At 41.6% G+C, this 19083-nt stretch overlaps 3 protein-coding genes across 6 annotated transcripts; 2 read left to right on the top strand and 1 right to left on the bottom strand.

Moving 5' to 3' along the window:
* The first annotated feature begins 89 nt into the window (after positions 1–89).
* Positions 90–13470, top strand: LOC112454929 (interferon-related developmental regulator 1-like). Its single transcript, XM_025016579.1, has 9 exons — positions 90–733; positions 5527–6009; positions 6257–6425; positions 6608–6846; positions 11028–11500; positions 11680–11933; positions 12018–12261; positions 12383–12598; positions 12678–13470. Exons 1-9 carry the CDS (start codon positions 694–696, stop codon positions 12762–12764), a joined length of 2205 nt encoding a protein of 734 aa, XP_024872347.1. The 5' UTR covers positions 90–693; the 3' UTR covers positions 12765–13470.
* Positions 13362–17293, bottom strand: LOC112454927. Of its 4 annotated transcripts, none has more exons than XM_025016575.1 (6): positions 17005–17292; positions 15662–16392; positions 15455–15577; positions 15211–15375; positions 14974–15135; positions 13362–14431 (listed from the first exon to the last, which is right to left on the bottom strand). In XM_025016575.1, exons 1-6 carry the CDS (start codon positions 17042–17044, stop codon positions 14153–14155), a joined length of 1500 nt encoding a protein of 499 aa, XP_024872343.1. In that variant the 5' UTR covers positions 17045–17292; the 3' UTR covers positions 13362–14152. The 4 variants fall into 4 exon arrangements, 2 of the variants coding, with proteins under 2 accessions (XP_024872343.1, XP_024872344.1); XM_025016576.1 differs by having other exon boundaries at positions 15662–16380; XR_003040803.1 differs by having other exon boundaries at positions 14342–14431; positions 14836–15135; positions 17005–17293.
* Positions 17294–17309: 16 nt separating this feature from the next.
* LOC112454928 (NADH dehydrogenase [ubiquinone] 1 alpha subcomplex assembly factor 3) lies at positions 17310–18839 on the top strand. Its single transcript, XM_025016578.1, has 3 exons — positions 17310–17654; positions 17986–18100; positions 18170–18839. The coding sequence occupies exons 1-3, from the start codon at positions 17602–17604 to the stop codon at positions 18566–18568; spliced, it is 567 nt and encodes a 188-aa protein (XP_024872346.1). The 5' UTR covers positions 17310–17601; the 3' UTR covers positions 18569–18839.
* The last annotated feature ends 244 nt before the right edge of the window (positions 18840–19083 follow it).

Below are 19083 nucleotides of genomic sequence, written 5' to 3'. Positions count from 1 at the left end.
CGCGGATGCAAGATGGCGCGTGCGTATAAAATTGGCACACGCGCCGAGCGCCGAGAGTTCAGTGCAGACAGTGCAGTGTGCGTGTGCAGACTGCAGTTCAGTGTTCAGTTCGTTCAGTGTTTGTTTAGTCAGTAGCAGAGTGATCGTCGTGGAGGGTAGGTTGTAGGTTTGCGTGTGTTGTTCTGTCCTTATCTCTTTCTTCCCCCCGTTTATCTCTCGGTGCCTCCTCTCACTTACTCCCTCTCTCTGTTTATCTATCTCCCTTTCCTTGCATCCTTACGATCCTACTCTCTACCTCCACCCCTTCTCTCTGTTCACTGTTGTTGCCAGCAATGCCAGCTAACGGTGGAGCGAAGTAGTGGAAGTGGACACGTCTCGGTCTCGGTCTCGGTCTCGGTCTCGCCCGTCCGTAATAAAGGATCGGTGACACGAAGTGGGCTGGCCGCTCGCGCGTACAAGCATTGCAGGCCAATGCAGGCATTTCTGTACGGCTGTACTTTGTGTCGCGCGAGGACCGAGGACTGAGGAGTGCTGGGAGTGCACGCGCAGTGCGTCATCCGAGGTGTGCGACGTGCGTGCGCGCGTGAACTCGACCGTGCCACCGGTGCCCCGTGCCGCGGACAGCGATACCAAGCGATACCTTCGATTCGCCTCCTCTCTCTCTCCCGCCGTCGTCGAAGGTCCGCAGCCAAAATGAAGTGCACCACGTTCACTGCCGTAGCGTTACTTCTCGGTACGTTTGGAATTACTTAGTCCAGTCATATTCTCACACATTTCACGGATTTATTTATTTATTTTTATGTCCGAATCTCACTTGACTACAACGGCGCGATCTTACAACCCAGTCAACTAGAATCGGCGCCAATCAGCAGATAAGACATTTTTTCAGCCCTCATCACTGTTGTCTTATCTTCTTCTTGGCTAATATTCATTACGTTCTATTCTAGTGTAGATTAACTTTAATCTCGATTTAACTTATCTCACTTTTTATCTTTTTCTACGTCGTAAAATTAGGAGAAGACAAAAACTAAATTAAATCGAGATTAAAATATTAATTTGCATTGATAAAAATGAATATAATACATATATGCATGTGTTCGATTAGATACAGATACAGCATAATCTTGATCAAGTATTTGCGGAATAAAATTTCCGCGCCTTTGAACGTTAACAGGATATTATAATATAAATCGCCGAGTTAGATTGATGGTTTTGCACACAGTTTTAGCGAAAGAAAGTCGCTTGTCGCACGTGAAGCACGTGGGTACGTGGTGGCATAGAAACGATAAACCGAGAAAGTCACAACTATCACGCGGAAACAATGATAAACGTCATCCGGAGAACGTCCGGGAACGTGTTAGTCAAGTACACGAGGAAGTCCACGTAGGTGTCTAAATGCTTTCTTGACATACCGTAGAAAATAAAAGATATACCATTTTGTTGCGTAACACTTGCACGAGAGACACTTGAAAATTATTTTAAATCTATGCCATTCTTACCGTTGATCAAAGAACGGGAACGCCACCGGAAACGAGCGTAAAGCCTGTGATATCCCGTATGTTGTGTCCGCTTTTTATTTAAGATGTATCTCCAGGAGTAAATATTTACATCACATCAGGAACGTTCCTCGTGTTTGATAATATAATACACAAAGGCTGCATTCGGGGAGCGCGCTATTAGCGCTATTTGCTTATTCTATCCTTGTTTTACATTTAATGAGCGATAAAGATAGAATGATACAATAGCGCTAATAGCACGCTCTCCGAATGCAGCCAAAGTACGCTGTATAGACAAACTGTAGGCTGTAGGTAGTTTATCCGTTAACGCTCCAACGTGCGAATGCGATATAGAGTAGGTGCTCTTATTTAGGTTCCTTTATCAAGGCGAACTGCGAAGGGATGATGATGCTGCTCGCGAAAAGACGATGATGTTGATAGCATCGTTTTGCCGTCGGCGCCGGCGCCGGCGTCGGTTTATAGATCGGATGTCAGAAGTCACGTCCGTTGTATGCCGTTCTGCCGTGCTGTAAATATGATTAGGCGAAGCAAAACAAAATTTTCTGAAACATTTAAAATCGGAACGTGTAAATTCAAATATCTTATTCTTGGATGACTTACGTACTTGGGCAGATTATGCGTACGAGCAACTAACGTGCACTGTCCTGAAATGTTTCGAAGACAGACCGTCGTTATCATAATTTTTACGTACTACGTATATGCCGCGGCGGTCACACACGGCACACGGTTCGTGCGATGACGTAATCTGCACGCGAGTACCACTCACCACTGGCATCTTTTTCTTCAACGACGATTAATCGTATTACGTTCAGCTCGGTTCAGCTATTCGCTGAATACGAACGTGTCGGCCTTGATCGAAATTTCCACGTGGAATTATGATCACCCTTATTATAAGTCACCCTTGGGATCGATCGGATACGTCGCGTCGGCTAGAACGTGATCTCTTTGAAATAAGAAGTACGTGATTTAGAAATTATAGATAATTTTGAGATATGGAACGAATAATGGATACTCGTCGTCATTTTATACTCTATAATGACTCGATTAGTTACTCCTACATCGAAATAACGGCGTTTGTTGAAGGATGGACAGTACGTTTCATATATTTGAATTTTGAATGTATCGCGCGTGCGAACGTATGGCCGACTTCACAGCCTGTCGCGCAGGTAAATGAAAATAAATCAAAATAGACCCTCGCGTGGTGGCTCGTTAAATTATTTAGCCAAATTGTTTTTAAAACTTATCATTATTGATACGTAGATATTAAGTATACGTCGCTATTGAAGCTTACTCGTTGATCGTCTTCTTCCATCAGATCCGTCGTTGGTTCGCGATAACGTTTGATCGTTGATCGGCAAGTTTTTAATACAGTGTTCGACGCACTTTGCTCCATGATTACGCATTTAAATGTGATGCTCGAACCTTGTCATTATATCAGCAAACATCGGGTAGCTCTCTCGTTATCTTCGACGTATCCAACTATATTAATAATCAGGTTGCAATACGTATTATCATCCGTCAAGTTAGGGAGTCTGACATTTTATTAAATCTCCGTCGACTTCTCTATTAAATATCGTAAATTTTTAAACGTAGGCGTTTAAGAAACGGAATCTGGGTAAATATTTTATCAAATGGAACGATATTTCTTTTTTCAACGTGATAAGCAAAATTTCCTCGTAAAGTTACTTCTAAATTAATTGAAAATGTCGCGTTCGTCAACACTTAACGTTTTGCCTTTATTTCTCCACTCTCCAGTCTCCGTGAATTTCCGTCATCGGGATTAGGATCAGGTCGTGTGCAGGCTTCTGAACCGTTTGTGCTTCGCGCGACTTCCTGTCGTCGCGGACAAGAAGGACTTTTCGCGCGAAACGCCAACGCGCGCAAAAGAAAAGTTTGGTCTGCGTGTGAGCTTTACGATATTATTTCGACTAAATCAGTGCAGATTTACATCCACTCATTTTTTTGTTATTAAAATGTAAGCCTTTGTCGGTTTAGCGCGGAAGACGAAGTCGTTGAATGCGAAATTTTGGTGAACGCACGACGCGATTCATTGCTTTCATTGCGCAACAGTTTGCCACGTACCTGTTACTGTTATACGTGCGAAGAGGAGTCGAAATATGAACGATTTATCGTCGTCAGCGGGGATCCATACATCCTCCAGAAAATTTAAGTGTTAGATCGCCCGGCAAATAGTAGAAGACGCTTGTCCACGTTTGTTGAAATTAATACGATTGTGTTTTTCTGACGGATATATATTCACAGAAACTCCACGTATGTTTGAGAATCGCTGAATAAGATTACGCAATGCGCGTTTCTGTTTCGCGTTTTCTGTTTAGAGGTAAACGAGAAAAGACCGCGTGAAGCGGCACGATAGTTCTGACGTAAATAAATTTGAAATAAGATAAGAGAAAACTTCGCTTTGTCTTCGATCTAAAGATTCCCTGATCTATCACGTGCCACATCAAAATCCATGGAGATATGACTATCTTGTAGAAATGTAGACCGATCGAATAAAAATAATTATCTCTTTTTTTTTCTTTAGCGATGACTCACGTTTAGACACATCTTTGTCCGGTTTCAAAACTTGGCTTATTATTTTCCCCAGATATAGTTGATAATACCGTATTACTCATCATGGCGAGATCTGAGAGATCTGCTTTACACGACGGCGATGAAAAGAGAAACAGCAGCGGCTTCCTCGGTGTATTGTCGATACGAAACGTCGAACATCGACGGATCAAAATACTCGGCAAAAATTGAAAGAGACGTGTTTAAGCTCGGTATGATAGTCGGGCAGTGTTCCATCGTGGAACATTTCCTGCGCGAAAAATGCAACAAGGGAGAAAGATAAAACGGGACCACTCATTGAAGGCTGAGTAATACGGATACAAAGTCCATAGATTATGCATTTTGACCTCGCGGCCACGAGGAAGCTTCGCAAGGAAGCGTGCTCCAAACAAAGATCTCTTGAGCAGCCTTACGATACAATATAAATCTATTAATCGTGAAGACGTCGGAGATAAAATTTGGAGAAGTCTGCCCGCTCGTTTTCAATCCTAACGTTACTCGCGTGGAATGTATTTATTATACACCCTAACGTCATATCTTAATTTTCATTGTTCTCTGTGATAATTTACAAATCAAAATTGATAATATCATATGTATCTTTTAAAAGATGAGTGCAAAAGTTCTTCTTTGTGAACGTGTGAAATAATTTATGCAGACGTCGATCAATAAAAAAAATTTCACTGAATTTAAATTTCTAAGGCTAAAGTACTTCTGCTTTACCCTCCGCGAGTATAATGTAGGGTTAAAGAAAATTAAAAATATAGCGACGAATTTAATATTGAAGCTTAAAAACAGTAGATGTATAACAATGGCTTGATATCTCACTCTTACATTTAATGAATAGTTATTTGTATAATTTGTATGAATAGTTATTATGTAATTAACTACAAGCGCGTGACTGCAATAAAAAATGAAAATTATCCTGTTTTTTCCTCTTTTTTTTTTTACTAGCGTATACTTTTGCAGATCACATCTTATACATCTACGGAATAAGTCACGCTTGGTAAATTACGATAAAACTACAACAACAAAACGTGCTCTGCGAAAAAATGCGAGATGATTGCGCGAACAAAATATCAGAAAAACATCACGTGGCAAACGTGATACATGCATATTATTGTACTATGTAGTTTTCAGCTGTTAATCTACGAAGGATTTTTGCGGCTCTCTCTCATAGAACATCACGTCTCTTTGCGATCGATATAAAATCGATATATCCTTGTGCAGTATTAGATGCTAACGTGCGATAACGTACTATTCTAAATGCAAATCAACTTCAAAACTATAAACAACAACACTATCAAGTATTTCATATCAGAGAGTCGTAATATCGTGTATAATCCCAACGGAAAAACGTAACGATATAATGCTACAATATGAAAGAAAAATATTCTTTAATGAATTTTATTTCTGAACGTGATATTGTTTCCTTGTTTCACAGGTATCATTGGATGTACGCATTCGCAAGAGAAAGAGACGTTACCATCTGCCGACGAGGTTCTGCAACAAGTCAGCAACGTGGTGGGCGACGTCCCAGAATTGAAGAACGTGAACACATCGGCGCTACCCTCCATCGAAGAGGCGAAAAAACTTTTTAAGGAGAAGTGTACAAAAAACGGCGGACCAAAAGCATTCGAGGATGCTCATCGCGCGCAAATTGATATGGCAGATTGTCTTCGGTCGCTCATCAACATTACGGAACTCCAGGCGGAGATGGAAAAGTACAAGCCGACCGGCGATTTGGATATTGTCTTCAAGAACTACTGCAGCAAGCGCGCCACTCTGCGAGCTTGCGTGAGCAATTTCACGCAGACGGTGGAACAGTGTCTGGACGAGAAGGAGAGGGAGAACAAGAAAATAGTGCTGAACATAACCGACTCGCTGCTCGAGTTCATTTGCTTCAAGGAAGGCGATAGGATCGCTCGTATGTGTGAATCGATGGTTTTATTTACGTTTTATTACGTTTGTAACAATAATATCAAATTCCATAAACATTTATTGTATAAGAAACGTTTGAGGAACATTTCTAAAATCAGAGAGTCTTAAAAAAAAGTTATACTTTTCAAATAAACTTTTTAAAGATTTTTCTGGAGGTATCTTTTAGACGCTTCTCGTGGCCGTATTATGGCTAACGTTACATTAGTTTGAGTTACATCACCCACGTTTTGCAGTTTTCATCTCAGCTGGAGGACCAGAATGCTTCCAATCGAAGCAGCAAGCGATTCAGGATTGTGCCAACCGTACATATGGTGGTTACGTACCAAGAACTGATCCAACTACAAATGGTTTAGTGGGACTAGAGAGTCTGCCGTCACTGACTTTTGGTATCAAAGAATGCAGGTGAGCCGCGCGCCAAGTTTACGAGTTTGTTCCTTTCCAATATTCCTACCACGTTGAACATTTATATTCAAAATCTTGCACGTTTGATGAGATATGAAGTTCAACACAGTTAATATTGATATTTTACCACATTCTTCTCTACGGGATGGAAAAACTTATATTTTGCTCGATACATCGCGCAGGGACATGACTGTACTCCAAAGCTGCGTTGTGGCGGAGTTGGAAAAGTGCTCGGATCCCACGCCTGCAAATATAATGGATTCTATATTTAATTTCGTCAGGAGAGTGACGCCGTGCGAGAATTTACTCAACGCAGCACAAAGCGCTGCTGCTACCGGCACACAGTCTGGATCTAGCGCTTCGCACATGGGCGCTCTTTCAACCATAGCGATTCTATCTATCGTTTTGTCTCTTGTAACAAGCTACGGTAGCTCTATCAGTAGCTCGTACAATATAAACACATTATAAAGAATGTTCAAAATACCTGAAGATACGGTGAACAGAGATAATATGAAAGTTTATACGTAGCCATGGATCAAGGATATATATATTATGCTTTTCATTTTTATGCTTTTTTTCTACGTGTACAAGTCTTTCTTATTCTTTTACAAAACGAGGTTTACGTTGAGGTCTTTTTCTCGCATAGACATACTTTCTCTTATTTCGAAAGTAATATACGTTACGTTGTTTAATACTTAATGTACGTACGTTAATATGCAAGTATTCAAGTTATATTCCCCGATAGGACACGTGCGCAAATGTACAATACGTGCACATCGCTCAACTGAGAGGACGTTCACAATACGTGCACTAAAATGATGACGTCCTAACACTGCTGTTTTACTGAAATATTATTTAGAAGTAAATCGTGCAAATATTTATCAATATTTGCACAATAATCTAACGTTCTACAAGTATTGTTGCAAATATTGAGACACGTGCAGCATTTCAAATTTTATCCAGATTTTGTCAAATACGTTTGTAAATCTTTTCCCATCGGGATTGAATACTGGTTTTTTTTTATTGATATATATGCATGAGAAATCTAAGAAGTTGGAAATTTAGATATTTGACTCAAAAATATCAAAAACGATTTACACGTATATAGGCCCTTTCCTTTAATGGCTACTCAAATCAAAGTTATATAACAAATATGAATATATTGCTATATATTTTATATGTCCACGTTTATTATATATAAGAATATTTTTATTTATGTAGTTATATATTTATTTATGTAACTACTTACACCTGTTACTTGCTACATTATGCAAGTAAAACGTGTAACAAGTGAAGTAATACGTTTGATTTAAAAAAAAATAAAAAATATTTTACATTATATCTGATGAATCGTCGTACTAGTATCACGTTTACGTGAATACATTTTTTGTACATGTTCCAAAAACCTTAGATAAGATTTTAGGTAACTTTGCGTTTTACAAATAAGACATCTTTGTTTCAATAACGTCAGATTTTTATTACACGTATAGATTTTTTTAGAGAACACGTTAATTCTCCGGGAAAGAAACAGAGTGGTAGATTTTACAAATTAACAACGTGTGATGTTAGGTCGTAAAAAGCTTTTACTACTTTGTACGGTCGAAGAATAAAGCAGTATTGCTTGTAGAGCAGTTTAGACGTAACAAACTCGCATGACATTTTTACCGATACGCGATCACGTGTTCACATACCATAGAAATACAAATGCGATATAAGTTACGGCAAATGTATCTTAACGCATAGTTTAATAAGTACCAAAGTGTTTGTATTTACTTTGTTAAGGCAGTGTATTTAATAAACTCAGTATACCTTTTTTACAACCAAGCTGTCGTGAGCTTTTTACGTTAAACCGGTTAAACTGTTTACAGATGTTGGAGCATTTATGATTTTTCCATATATTCAAAAGATCTTTATTTTAAATTTTAAGATGCTTTCTCTCTATTTAAAATCTACGTATTTAAGTCTTCGAGATGTAACGGTAAGGACACGTTTTAATATCGTTGACTCTCGTCGATTGATTTCACGTCCACATATATTGTGCAAGTAGTCGCTAAGGTTAACAGATTGAAAATCCCGCGCCGATGGCCGCACGCGAGCGCGCAACTTGAATCGCTCGCGAATCTGCGCCATCTGCGCGGGCTTGACGAAGCGTAGGCGTAGGAAATCATGAGCTTGCATGAGCTCCGCGTGGCTCGCGCAAGTCGCGCAATGATCGCATTTCGGGCGTCTTCGATCGCGCTCGTGGGCGGATCGAGAATGTTCGTGCATGTTCGGCCGTTCGGCGGGGCCAGCGCCAGCCGCCAGCCAGCGCCAGGGAGACAGGGAGAGAGACGGACGGCCAGTGCACTTGAGAAAGCCATCGTAGGCTGTCTCGACGTGTATGTTCTGAACGCTCCGCAACATGTTAATGAGTTTTCGTCTGCTCCCAACGAAAAATTCACGTGGCGTATTCAGTATACGAAAGAAAGACATTAGTTCGAGACATTTACCCTCTTGATCGAGTCTTTTACCTAGTACCAATTGTGTGATAAGGAGGCTGAGGAACGATGCCAGGCAAAGGGGGCAGAAGAGGAAAGTACGGTAAGCACCCATCACTACTGACTATGGCTCATCTTCGCCGAGTATGACGTATAACGTCGTTATCTCGTCCGGAGCCTACGATCTGGCGAGAGAAACGCGCACGTGACGCGCTCGACATTATTAAATTATCGATTCGCGCCTCCGTCCGTCCGTCCGTCCGCCCGTTTGTCCGTTCCGGTTCCGAATGATTTTCACGTATCCGGAATGGAAGTCTTATTTATTTCGTCGACTTACGTCACGGCGCGACGCCTCGTCTTGCCCGCTTTGTCTTAATAAACATCTTTCTTTGTTCCTTCCCGAGATTCGCCCCTTTTTGGCGCGCGAAAACGCGAGCGGGCTCCATGCTCCATGCTCCATGCTCCATCGAGACCATGGCGGACGCGATATTCCCATGTGACTCTCATGCCGAGTCTGAGCCTCTGACGGCCCGACACATGGAGCCGCGCGACGTCCCGCCGGACGAACCAAGTCCACCTTCGGGAACTTCGAAAGGCATACCCGTAAAGATATGCAAGGGCATTCGCGCTCGCGGTTGAAAAAAAAAATGCGCAATTTCCGCAAGAGGTTATACGAGATATCGCAAAGAGCCACGAGGCGTGACGAGATACGCGAATCATACGTGCGTCACAATACGTGGTTGCGCACGTTTTCGACGGTAACGACGACGATAATTACTGGCGAGTACCGGGATGATCGATCATACGAGACCGAGACGAACATATCCTACGTGAACGTGACTCGCGTGATTGCGATATATGTGGGAGTGGGGTGGGATATACGCGTATCTTTTTTGCCTTTGTCTTTTTTGCGCTCGAAACAAAAATTTTTTCGCCCCTTTCTTTATTCTCGCAGTCTCGCTTTATTTTTAGTCGCACGCGCGACGCGCGGCTCGCTCGATACCTTTCCTCGATCGCAATAGGCGTGCATGCGTGAGCAGGGATTTGCGCAATCGGTAGCAAATGGATTGTCGCTTTGTTCAAGCTTAATGACGTTTCGCACACTTCCTCAGATGTTTATCCGATGTTTGTCCTATCGACCTGATGAATATTCGACTTAACTAGCGCGCGCAAAAAAAAAAATCCTTTTCTTTGCCCCGCCTTTCCCAACTTCCTCAAGGACTCGGCTGAAACCAGAAACCACGGATTTTTATTATTCCCGTATTGCGCGTTTGTCGTGGATGAGTCGCGGCTTTTCAACTTTTTTTTTTGTTTGTTTGCTTCTCCGTCGACGAATCGGCGATAGCTACATAATCTTCTTCCACTCGATAAAACTCGTATGCGATTCGGGAATTACCGAATTTAACGACTGGAATTTATTTAATTTCCGTAGGATGATTTTAATCATTTTGGCGGTGTGTTTAGGCATTTTCTCTGTTTTTTTGTGCAAATATAGAATTGTGAAAATTATAAAGAATGTAACTAACATATTTCATTTTAGCTAGACATTTCGTTCATACTTGAACGAATATTACCGTAAGGTATACTGTCGTGGCACATACCGCTAATCGCTAACGAGACAGGTACAGCTGTGTACAGATTTCACATTATGTAACGTTATGACATTCACTTTCAGCAGCTGTTATTATTTTCCTTAACTTGGGATTACATTGCTTTGCTAAGACCTGCATAGTTTCCAACTGACGTAAGATTTTCAAACTTCGAACCTTTGTTTATCTATTATTGGCGGAGATAAGCTATTGTCAAATCGCTTTCGACCGATTTCTGAGAAATGTCCTCGTTCCTCTTAATGACTCAAGAATATTAAGATCGCTTATCGTCATTAACGCCGATGGTTGTCACATACATATTAACGAATACATGCGAAGATCGTAACTCCATATGCGGCATCTTACTGACAAGTTGCCACGTATTTCGCATCTCTACGACTCACAGGTAGTGAGTAAAATAAAGAAATGTGTACGCGTGTGTGTGCGTGCGTGCGTGTGCACATGTATACTCAGAAGACCACACATAAAGGTCTGGTCTGTATAAACATATTGTATGTTTCGCGTTCTGCTGACAGGTGGAAAAAGAGCTGAGTTTACATCCGATGAGGATTCGATCAACAATGATGCGTGTAGCGAGACCAGCGGCCAATCCGACAACCGTAGCGTGCTGGAGGACGCGAACGACAACGAGGTGGAGGAGCTCGCGCAGCAGGAGGCGTTCGAGGAGAAGCTGAAGGAGGCGATCGACGGCCTGACGCAGAAGAGCGCGAAGGGCCGAACCATCTGCTTCACGGGCATCGAGAAAATTTTCGCCATCAAGTACATCCCCGATTTCGTCGAGGACAGAAAAATGACCATTGCGGATGCCACGGAGCGTGGCTTGAAGAAGGGACGTGGTGACGAGCAGTCGACGGCGGCCAGATTGAGCACCCTGCTGTGCGTCCAGTTGGGCGCCTTCGAGAGCGCCGAGATGGTCTGCAGAGATCTAAAGTCGACTCTTACCTTCATCGCTAACGACAACGCAGCTTCTGTCCATGCACGCGCCGAGGTACGCAAAGAGTAATAAAAAGATGCTTACGTAGCCTAGGTCAATATTTCAATCAATATTTTTGTTGGCAATTTTTCGATATGAGATTAGACTGCATATACTTGATCGTTAACGTCTCACATTCTGTATGGTTTTGTATGGTTAATGGCAGACTTTTTATATTAATAAAATGATTCCAGTGTTGCTGGGCGTTGGCCATGAATCAATTCTTATCAAGCAATGATGTGACCGACACCATGGAAATTGCACAGTTACTGTCATCTATCTTTTCGGGCTCCTATTTGAAAGGAAACGGCGCGATCGCGAACATATCCACGGATGTGGCGGCGCTCCACGTGGCAGCTATCTCATCGTGGACCCTGCTTCTAACAGTTATGAATTCCGCGGATATCTACAATTTGCTCGCGAGCGGCAGAACGAACAGTTACATGCCGTAAGTCATCGATCGTCGAAACGTATCGGGAGCGCGCGCGGTTGTCAAACGTCGACGATAAACAAACGAAACGTTCTCTTTCAGTTCGCTCAATCGATTGCGCGAATTGCTGGAATCGCCACATCTCGACGTACGCTTGTCAGCCGGCGAAGCGCTGGCGGTGATATTCGAACTCGGTCGCGCGTTCTCCTGCGACTACGAGCAGACGTGGGCGCTCGACCTGGTCGAAATTCTCAAGGAACTCGCCACGGATTCCAACAAGTACCGCGCTAAGAAAGATCGCAAACAGCAACGCGCTAATTTTAGAGATATTCTGCGTTATATCGAGGTAAGTTATATTGCGCTATTTACTCGAACAATATGTTTGTCCGTTTTAAAATCGAAACTCGCGATGATCGCCGATGCCAAGATAAAATAAGGAGACACTACACGATCCGTTTTACTTCTAGGAAGACATCGTTCCGGAGATGCACGTGAGATTCGGCCAGGAAACTCTGTATTTAGAGGGATGGTGCGCGAGGACTCAGTATAACGCTTGCTGCCGACTATTAGGCCCCGGTATCAATATCCATCTTGCTGAAAATCAACTCCTGCGCGAGATCTTTCACCTTGGCAACAAAGTTCTACCTCCACCGATCACGATCAAAACGAGTAAATTAGAAAGAGTAAGTATCCGAGTAAAAGCGATCATTCGCGTTTTAAGTAATAACGCTAAATATAATTTCCTCCCTTTTCGACTTGTAGACATTGATGAACGCGGCCGCGTTCAAGGCACGCACCATTCAGCGCAATAAGAATCGCGACAAACGATCTGCAGCTATGGCACCGTAATCACACTTCTATTCCTATGCTGGTTGTCTCATTTTAGTGTAATGCAAGTATATTTAAATTTTTTCTTTTTTAATTTATTGTAGCTACATTCAATAGCGTAAAATTGCTGTTTCTCAATCAATTTTCAAGTCGAAATTGTACAGATATTCCATATGATGTACGTTCTTTCTTCTTGCATAAATTCCGTCGGTGTAAACATGTGATTTATGTCGTCGCTTTAACGGCTATATTTATTTAGTGATATTTAATAAAGTCTACGTGTATATACAAGTCGAAATATGTGTATATACAATTGTAATGCTGGTAACAATGATTGCATTTCGCATAAATTATTTCAGTACGTGTATTAACGTGTTTTTATCAACTCGATCACGCGATCATGTCGAATCGGTGATATCTTTTGAACTGTTATCATTGTTGTTTTTTTCTTAGATATGTATATTATACATATGTTGATTTTGTAATGAAATTGCACGTTTTAATCTTTTTATATTAATAATACACTTATAGATTGAATTATAACGTCTGGTTTAAAAATGGATTATAATATGCAAACTGATGGACGTATTTCGTATATAACAGTTAACACATACACATAAGATGTACGAAATATTTATTAGCATTGTACATACGTATATGTAAGTTGTGTAATGACGTATTAAACTAGAACGTAGATTATATAAAGATAAACGTCATCAGAAAATTACCCGTTTTATTATTATATCTTTCTCTTTAGAGAACAGTCCAACAAATGTCTAACAAATCCCTTTATCTTCGGCGGTTAACAATGTCGATCACAGTCATGTACAACAATCACAAAATCATATAATGATACCTTTTTAATTAAGTACATTTCAATCTCTTTCGATATATCCGCGATAACAATTTTTACAATCACGATTATAACACAGTGGTACATAAAAATAACAGTTGCATGTAATTACAGGATTTACCACTAATGGCACTAATATTAAGCGTACAGTCATGGCAACCAATCTACAGCCTCATTTCATTATATATAAATATAATAAATTAATATATGATTATATAAAAAGATTTCAGAACTAAAAAATATAGGCAACGTCTCATTTGCACATGTTACGGTAAAAACAATTTTTACTACGTGTATACTCATTAGTAAATATACTTACTCCAAGTTTCAGTTATTTAATGAAATATGGTTTTTATTCATGGCCAACGTAAAATGGTACTACGACGTGTATATTTTTGCTATATTAGATTAGAATAGCACGTACATACATTTGTCAGTAAAAATATCAATGTATGTTTCAGTATTGTTATTGATTTAATATGTAACGTGACTAGTAAATGTATACACGTACTGATTTTGTTTTTACCGTAACACATAAAATCGCTTCATAAGCGGCTTATATGTGCAACGTGAGTATTTGCGCCTTAAATTCTTTCTCAGACAGCATATGCCATCGATAGCCCAATATTCTGGACACTTCCCTTTCCGTGTTCTCGTAACTACGGCTATTTACCTTGATCCATCGATAATACTCGGATGATCTATCCAGAGTTTCCGACCAGGCTCTATCAAATCTCTTCAGGACTACGTTTCGCCGAACGTACAAACAGCGTAAGCATTTCGCGGTAGAGACAATCTCTAAAATCGTAGCGGTCGATATTTTATCTCGGATCATCTGTGGAAGAAGTGTTATTTGTACGCTATATTATATATAAATCGATAGGAACTTGCGGCGTATGATAGAACAGCAGCGTCTTTTCTAAATTTTTTTTAGTTCGTGTTATATCAGGCGTCCAGAAGCTAAATAGTTAACGACTTGGTAACATCGTGTATATAAACGTGTATCTAAATGAATTTCGCAGATTTAGAATTTTATCGAGTTCGAGTTCTGAATGGTTCATATCTCATACACAGCTATTCACGTAACTGTTTACCTAAATGTAGAAAGAAGAACATTTCTACATTTTGGAATACATTACGATGAAAAAGACAAAAGTTTTGTAGAACATTTAACATTCTGACTATTTAGCACGCGCAACATCGGGATAAGTAAGCCTACGATAGTTAGGAGGAACTTACACTCACACAATAGCAAGAAAGACTTTCATAATGTGTAAAGGTACGAACGCATGCCAGCATGTCGTAAAGTCGCGTTGTTAACATCAGTGTTTTAGGAAAGCTATCACAAGCTTTTTGGATTCAAATACAAAATGCTACCAGTGTATGCAGATTCGGGCACATTCGGCAGAACTGCACTAACGGCTCGTCCAATCTCTTAGCGAAGCTCCTGTGCAGATAGTATCTCGTTACTCCCTTGAAAGCGTACACCCGTATCGTCGACTCGAAGAACGTTCCGTGGAACACCATGGACGGCGAAACCTGCGGAGCATTAGTAGGATGAAGACGTTTCGACGTTTTGCTCTCCGACATAAAAATGCATATTATCTCGCTAACTTGAGTATTTGGATTATCCAATACTATACTATGACATGGTATGACACTGTGTTCCAATAAATCGATAGGCAAAAGGATATCCGTGGCTTTATAACTCTCTATCTCAAAGTGTACTTTTAAATAGGGATTGTTTGCTTTCATCTTGATCCAAGACGATCTTTTTGGCTGAAATAAAAAGCTGAATGAATATATCTGTCGATGCAAAGGATTAAGGATTAATGTATGCGCACAGTACGATACGTACCAATCTTATGGTAGTGTCTTTCGGACTATATCGATTTTGCAGGATATGAAGGTGCCTTAATTTTGTGTAACCTATCAGCTCTATTACATCCTCGTGCAAATTTTGGGGACTAATAACTAAAACCTGCAAGTATTTTAAATGTGAAATGAAATATCAAGAATATTGATCTACCAACTGAATATCAGTACATACTTGACGTATACTTACGTTTAAGTTAACGAATACTCCTACGTGTAATAACGGACAATAGTAACGTGTGGTGTTTATCAATATCAATTTCGACAAGGTCTGAGTACAGTTAATACAGATATCGTCCATCAAGTGTAACGCCTCGTTGCTCTCGAGCATTAGATCTATCAGCTCCAGGCATTTAAGATTCTGTAGGTTTCTCATGAGCCTCTTGAGAGCTTCGAGCAGTTTCCCACCCGTGCCGAAAACTCTGATTCGATCGGGATCATCCCTGTTCGCCATGTTGCAGGGAAAGGTAAACTTGAGCCTGCGAATATAGGTACCCACGCCGGCAACGGACGTGTTGTCCGAGCCCTGCCGTTCGGCGTACCAGGATATCATGTTCATGAATTCGTAAAGATTGTAGAAATTCAGCATGGGCTCGAATACGAGCGTGCGGAAGTTCCTCCCGACTTTGTTCAAGCAGGTGGACGTTCTTATGTGATCCAGGACGTACTGCCAGCCGCTGTAGTAGTTGAACTTGCCCCGCGTGAGAGTGGTGTCCTCCAGGGTAAACGTTGACCATACGTTCTGCAGCTTGAAGGCGCGATACCACGCGCGGCACACCAGGGACGCATAGTAACGCTCGCGAATGCTCAGATACGAGAATATCTCCTCCAGTAGGATATCAGGTATCTGATCCCAGGAGCTGTACTCCTTGCACAGCTTATCCTCTTCCGTGTCCTCCTCGTCCAGATCTATATACACGGCTTGTGGCAGATAAGATTCGCTTTTATAAGAACCACCTTATAAGCCTAGAAATTGAACTTGTGTATCTACCGAGATCAGTGCTATGTGTTTTCTCGCCTTGTACCGATTTCCTATTTTTACATATGTCTACCTTGAATGCCACGTATTTTTAGACGATATTAACGTCGCGTACGATGTACGCCTGATTTTTAATCGCGGTTTTCCCTCTCGTCGTTCATCGAGGTGACGTACTCCGCACGCCGCCGCGCCGGCATTCCCTACGTAACGTTACACGTATGTATGTACACATACGTGCTCAAGTATTAAGTATTACGTCGAGACTCGAGAGGAAACTGGAAAGTTATGCACAACTATGCAGGAACAAAAGTCGTGTGTTATTTATACGCGACAGCACGAGCGGAGTACCGCGTCTCTTTAGCTTTAGATCAAGTGCGCGAGATACCTGAAACGTAACGTCGAGGGGCATCCGGCTTTTCCGGGCCGCGAACGCGCGAGCGGCGAGGGGCGAGGTGGAAATGGCGGAATATCGATTGTTCTCGTTGATTTCTCTCGGGATCGGGCTCGGGAGTCGGGAGAGCGAAAGAGAGAGAGAGAGACCATCGTACGCTCACCTTTATCCTCTTCGTCGAATTTCCAGCAGCCCTTGCTCATTTTCAATCCAGTCGCTGCTCATCGGCGTTACATTGAAATAACGTATCTTCGCGACGGAGTATTTATACGCGATATTGCTAAAAATATACTGAAAAAACGGGAAGGGGCGCCCGCCGCGACCGCCGACCGCGCATCGCCATGATGCGGGACGCGGTTTTAAATCGCCGCACCCTGGACGGATGACGGATCCCGTTTCTCGTTTCTCGATTCTCGCTCGTGCTCGTGCGAGTTCAGCTTTGTGCGGAGAAACGTCGCGACTGTCGCGAGAAGAGCAGGGAAGAGGAGCGCCGGCGACGATCTCCGCTTCGGCGAGTCGCGGCTAAAAGAGTCGGGCGGCGGAAACACCCCCTCGACCCTCGACTCGACGAGGAGATTGTTTCCAAAAACGAAGACGGAAAACTCGGAACTGCTCGGCTCGGAACGTCCTAACCTACAACCTACGATTTTGCTAAGTGGTTTGTCACGTCGTCACAAGTCATAAAAAGCACAACTAACCTGAGCCTATTCGCTGCTGCAGGCTGCAGATCTGCAGATACTTCGCCTCGGGCTAAAACATAATGAACGTGATCGGCAAGTTGTGTCACGTAAGACGAACGCCGCGAGGTTACAGGTACGTGACGTGCGAAACACGTGTTTGTAACACCTATCGTTGTACGGTTGCAAAGAAACAAATGATTACTTGAATTACTTCGCGCTAACGATTGTATAACATTTCCGAGTGTCGTGTGACGTTAATTCTAAGAACTTAAATACCGCGTACCAATAAACTGAATAAACTATACATCGAAGAGGGGAGAGCATCCGTTTTTCTATGTAGAATTATAAAAGAAATGACAAGCTTTTTCCTTTCCACACGTTTTCACTTTTGCTTCTACCGTTCTACGTTCGCTCGTAAGGCTCTTGCTCGTAAAGTTGCTCAAATACACCTACACGTTTCGCAGGACGTTACACGTTACACGTATAATTCAAAATGCGTACGAAGGTCCTGGTAAAACCACCGTGACGTTCATCAGCAAGGAGATCGGCACCCGACTTTTGATATCTCACTGCGACGAGGTACGTGGTTTATGTTTTACATTCAGGCAAACGTGCGTTAACTCCAACGTATGATTTCCTATTTTTCAGATGGGATTCACGTTAAACACTGGCACGAAAGTGATAGGGCCAACGGTGCTCTTTCCCAGACACGCCGTCTGCTGGAACGTTCAATCCGGCAAACATATAAATGACGCATCACTTTCGTTATTCAATGTTCTCGAGCCAAAGCCCGATCTCTTGGTCATTGGATTGGACGATCAATATGATTTCGACTATGTAAAAGATCTCCGAAAACTCGTGAAGAAGCTCGATATTGCTACAGAAATACTTTCCGTCTATAACGCATGCACGGTATTCAATTTCGTCAACGAGGAGGGCAGATACGTCGTTGCGGCATTGATACCACGAAAAAAGCCCAAACAACCATTGAAACTAGCACAGGGTGAGTCTGTGGAACAAATAACCGACTCTGCTAGTGCAAGATGAACGGTACAAAAATGGGAAGTGCGACAAAATGATATAGAATATGTATGTACATGTACAATGTACATATACGTGACAATTTGAAAAGACTATATTGTATAATAAAATTAATTTCTGTAAATCATATACAAGATTACAATGAAATTTTAGATTTGTTCGTTTAGTTCAAAATAAAACGTAAACGTTTCTTAAAAAGGTAATTAAAACGAGTGTTGAGATCTCGTCAGAGAAAATAGGACAACGTGCTCAAATAGAATAAACGTACATGTAAAACCACGGACCGTGTGTAAAACTTACGTTGTGTTTCTAAAAAACGGTTCCATTATAAAACATTCTATTGCTACGTTTGTACTGTCATTATACGGAAACATATTTATTCCGGGCATAAATGAAGCATAAAAACTGTCTAGATTGTGTTCTACTTAAAAAAAAAAAAAAAAAAAAAAAAATTACGTATAATAGCATATTTTTATTCATTTTTTATTATAAATTTTTATGAGCCGAGACGCAAAGTCCGG

Source organism: Temnothorax curvispinosus, unplaced genomic scaffold, assembly GCF_003070985.1.
Source record: "Temnothorax curvispinosus isolate PA1 unplaced genomic scaffold, ASM307098v1 QBEX01005549.1, whole genome shotgun sequence".
Lineage (NCBI taxonomy): Eukaryota > Metazoa > Arthropoda > Insecta > Hymenoptera > Formicidae > Temnothorax > Temnothorax curvispinosus.
Note: the sequence above shows the minus strand (reverse complement) of the source record. Positions and strands in the feature narration are given on the sequence as shown.

Coding starts and splice junctions, on each gene's coding strand:
- LOC112454929 (XM_025016579.1), top strand. CDS start 694: ATGAAGTGCACCACGTTCACTGCCGTAGCGTTACTTCTCG. Junction 6,426..6,607: donor TTTGGTATCAAAGAATGCAG/GTGAGCCGCGCG, acceptor TACATCGCGCAG/GGACATGACTGTACTCCAAA. Junction 11,501..11,679: donor CTGTCCATGCACGCGCCGAG/GTACGCAAAGAG, acceptor AAATGATTCCAG/TGTTGCTGGGCGTTGGCCAT.
- LOC112454927 (XM_025016575.1), bottom strand. CDS start 17,044: ATGAGCAAGGGCTGCTGGAAATTCGACGAAGAGGATAAAG. Junction 15,578..15,661: donor GAGTATTCGTTAACTTAAAC/GTAAGTATACGT, acceptor AAATACTTGCAG/GTTTTAGTTATTAGTCCCCA. Junction 14,432..14,973: donor GCCCGAATCTGCATACACTG/GTAGCATTTTGT, acceptor CTTCTTCCACAG/ATGATCCGAGATAAAATATC.
- LOC112454928 (XM_025016578.1), top strand. CDS start 17,602: ATGAACGTGATCGGCAAGTTGTGTCACGTAAGACGAACGCCGCGAGGT. Junction 17,655..17,985: donor CGAACGCCGCGAGGTTACAG/GTACGTGACGTG, acceptor CACGTTTCGCAG/GACGTTACACGTTACACGTA. Junction 18,101..18,169: donor TGATATCTCACTGCGACGAG/GTACGTGGTTTA, acceptor CCTATTTTTCAG/ATGGGATTCACGTTAAACAC.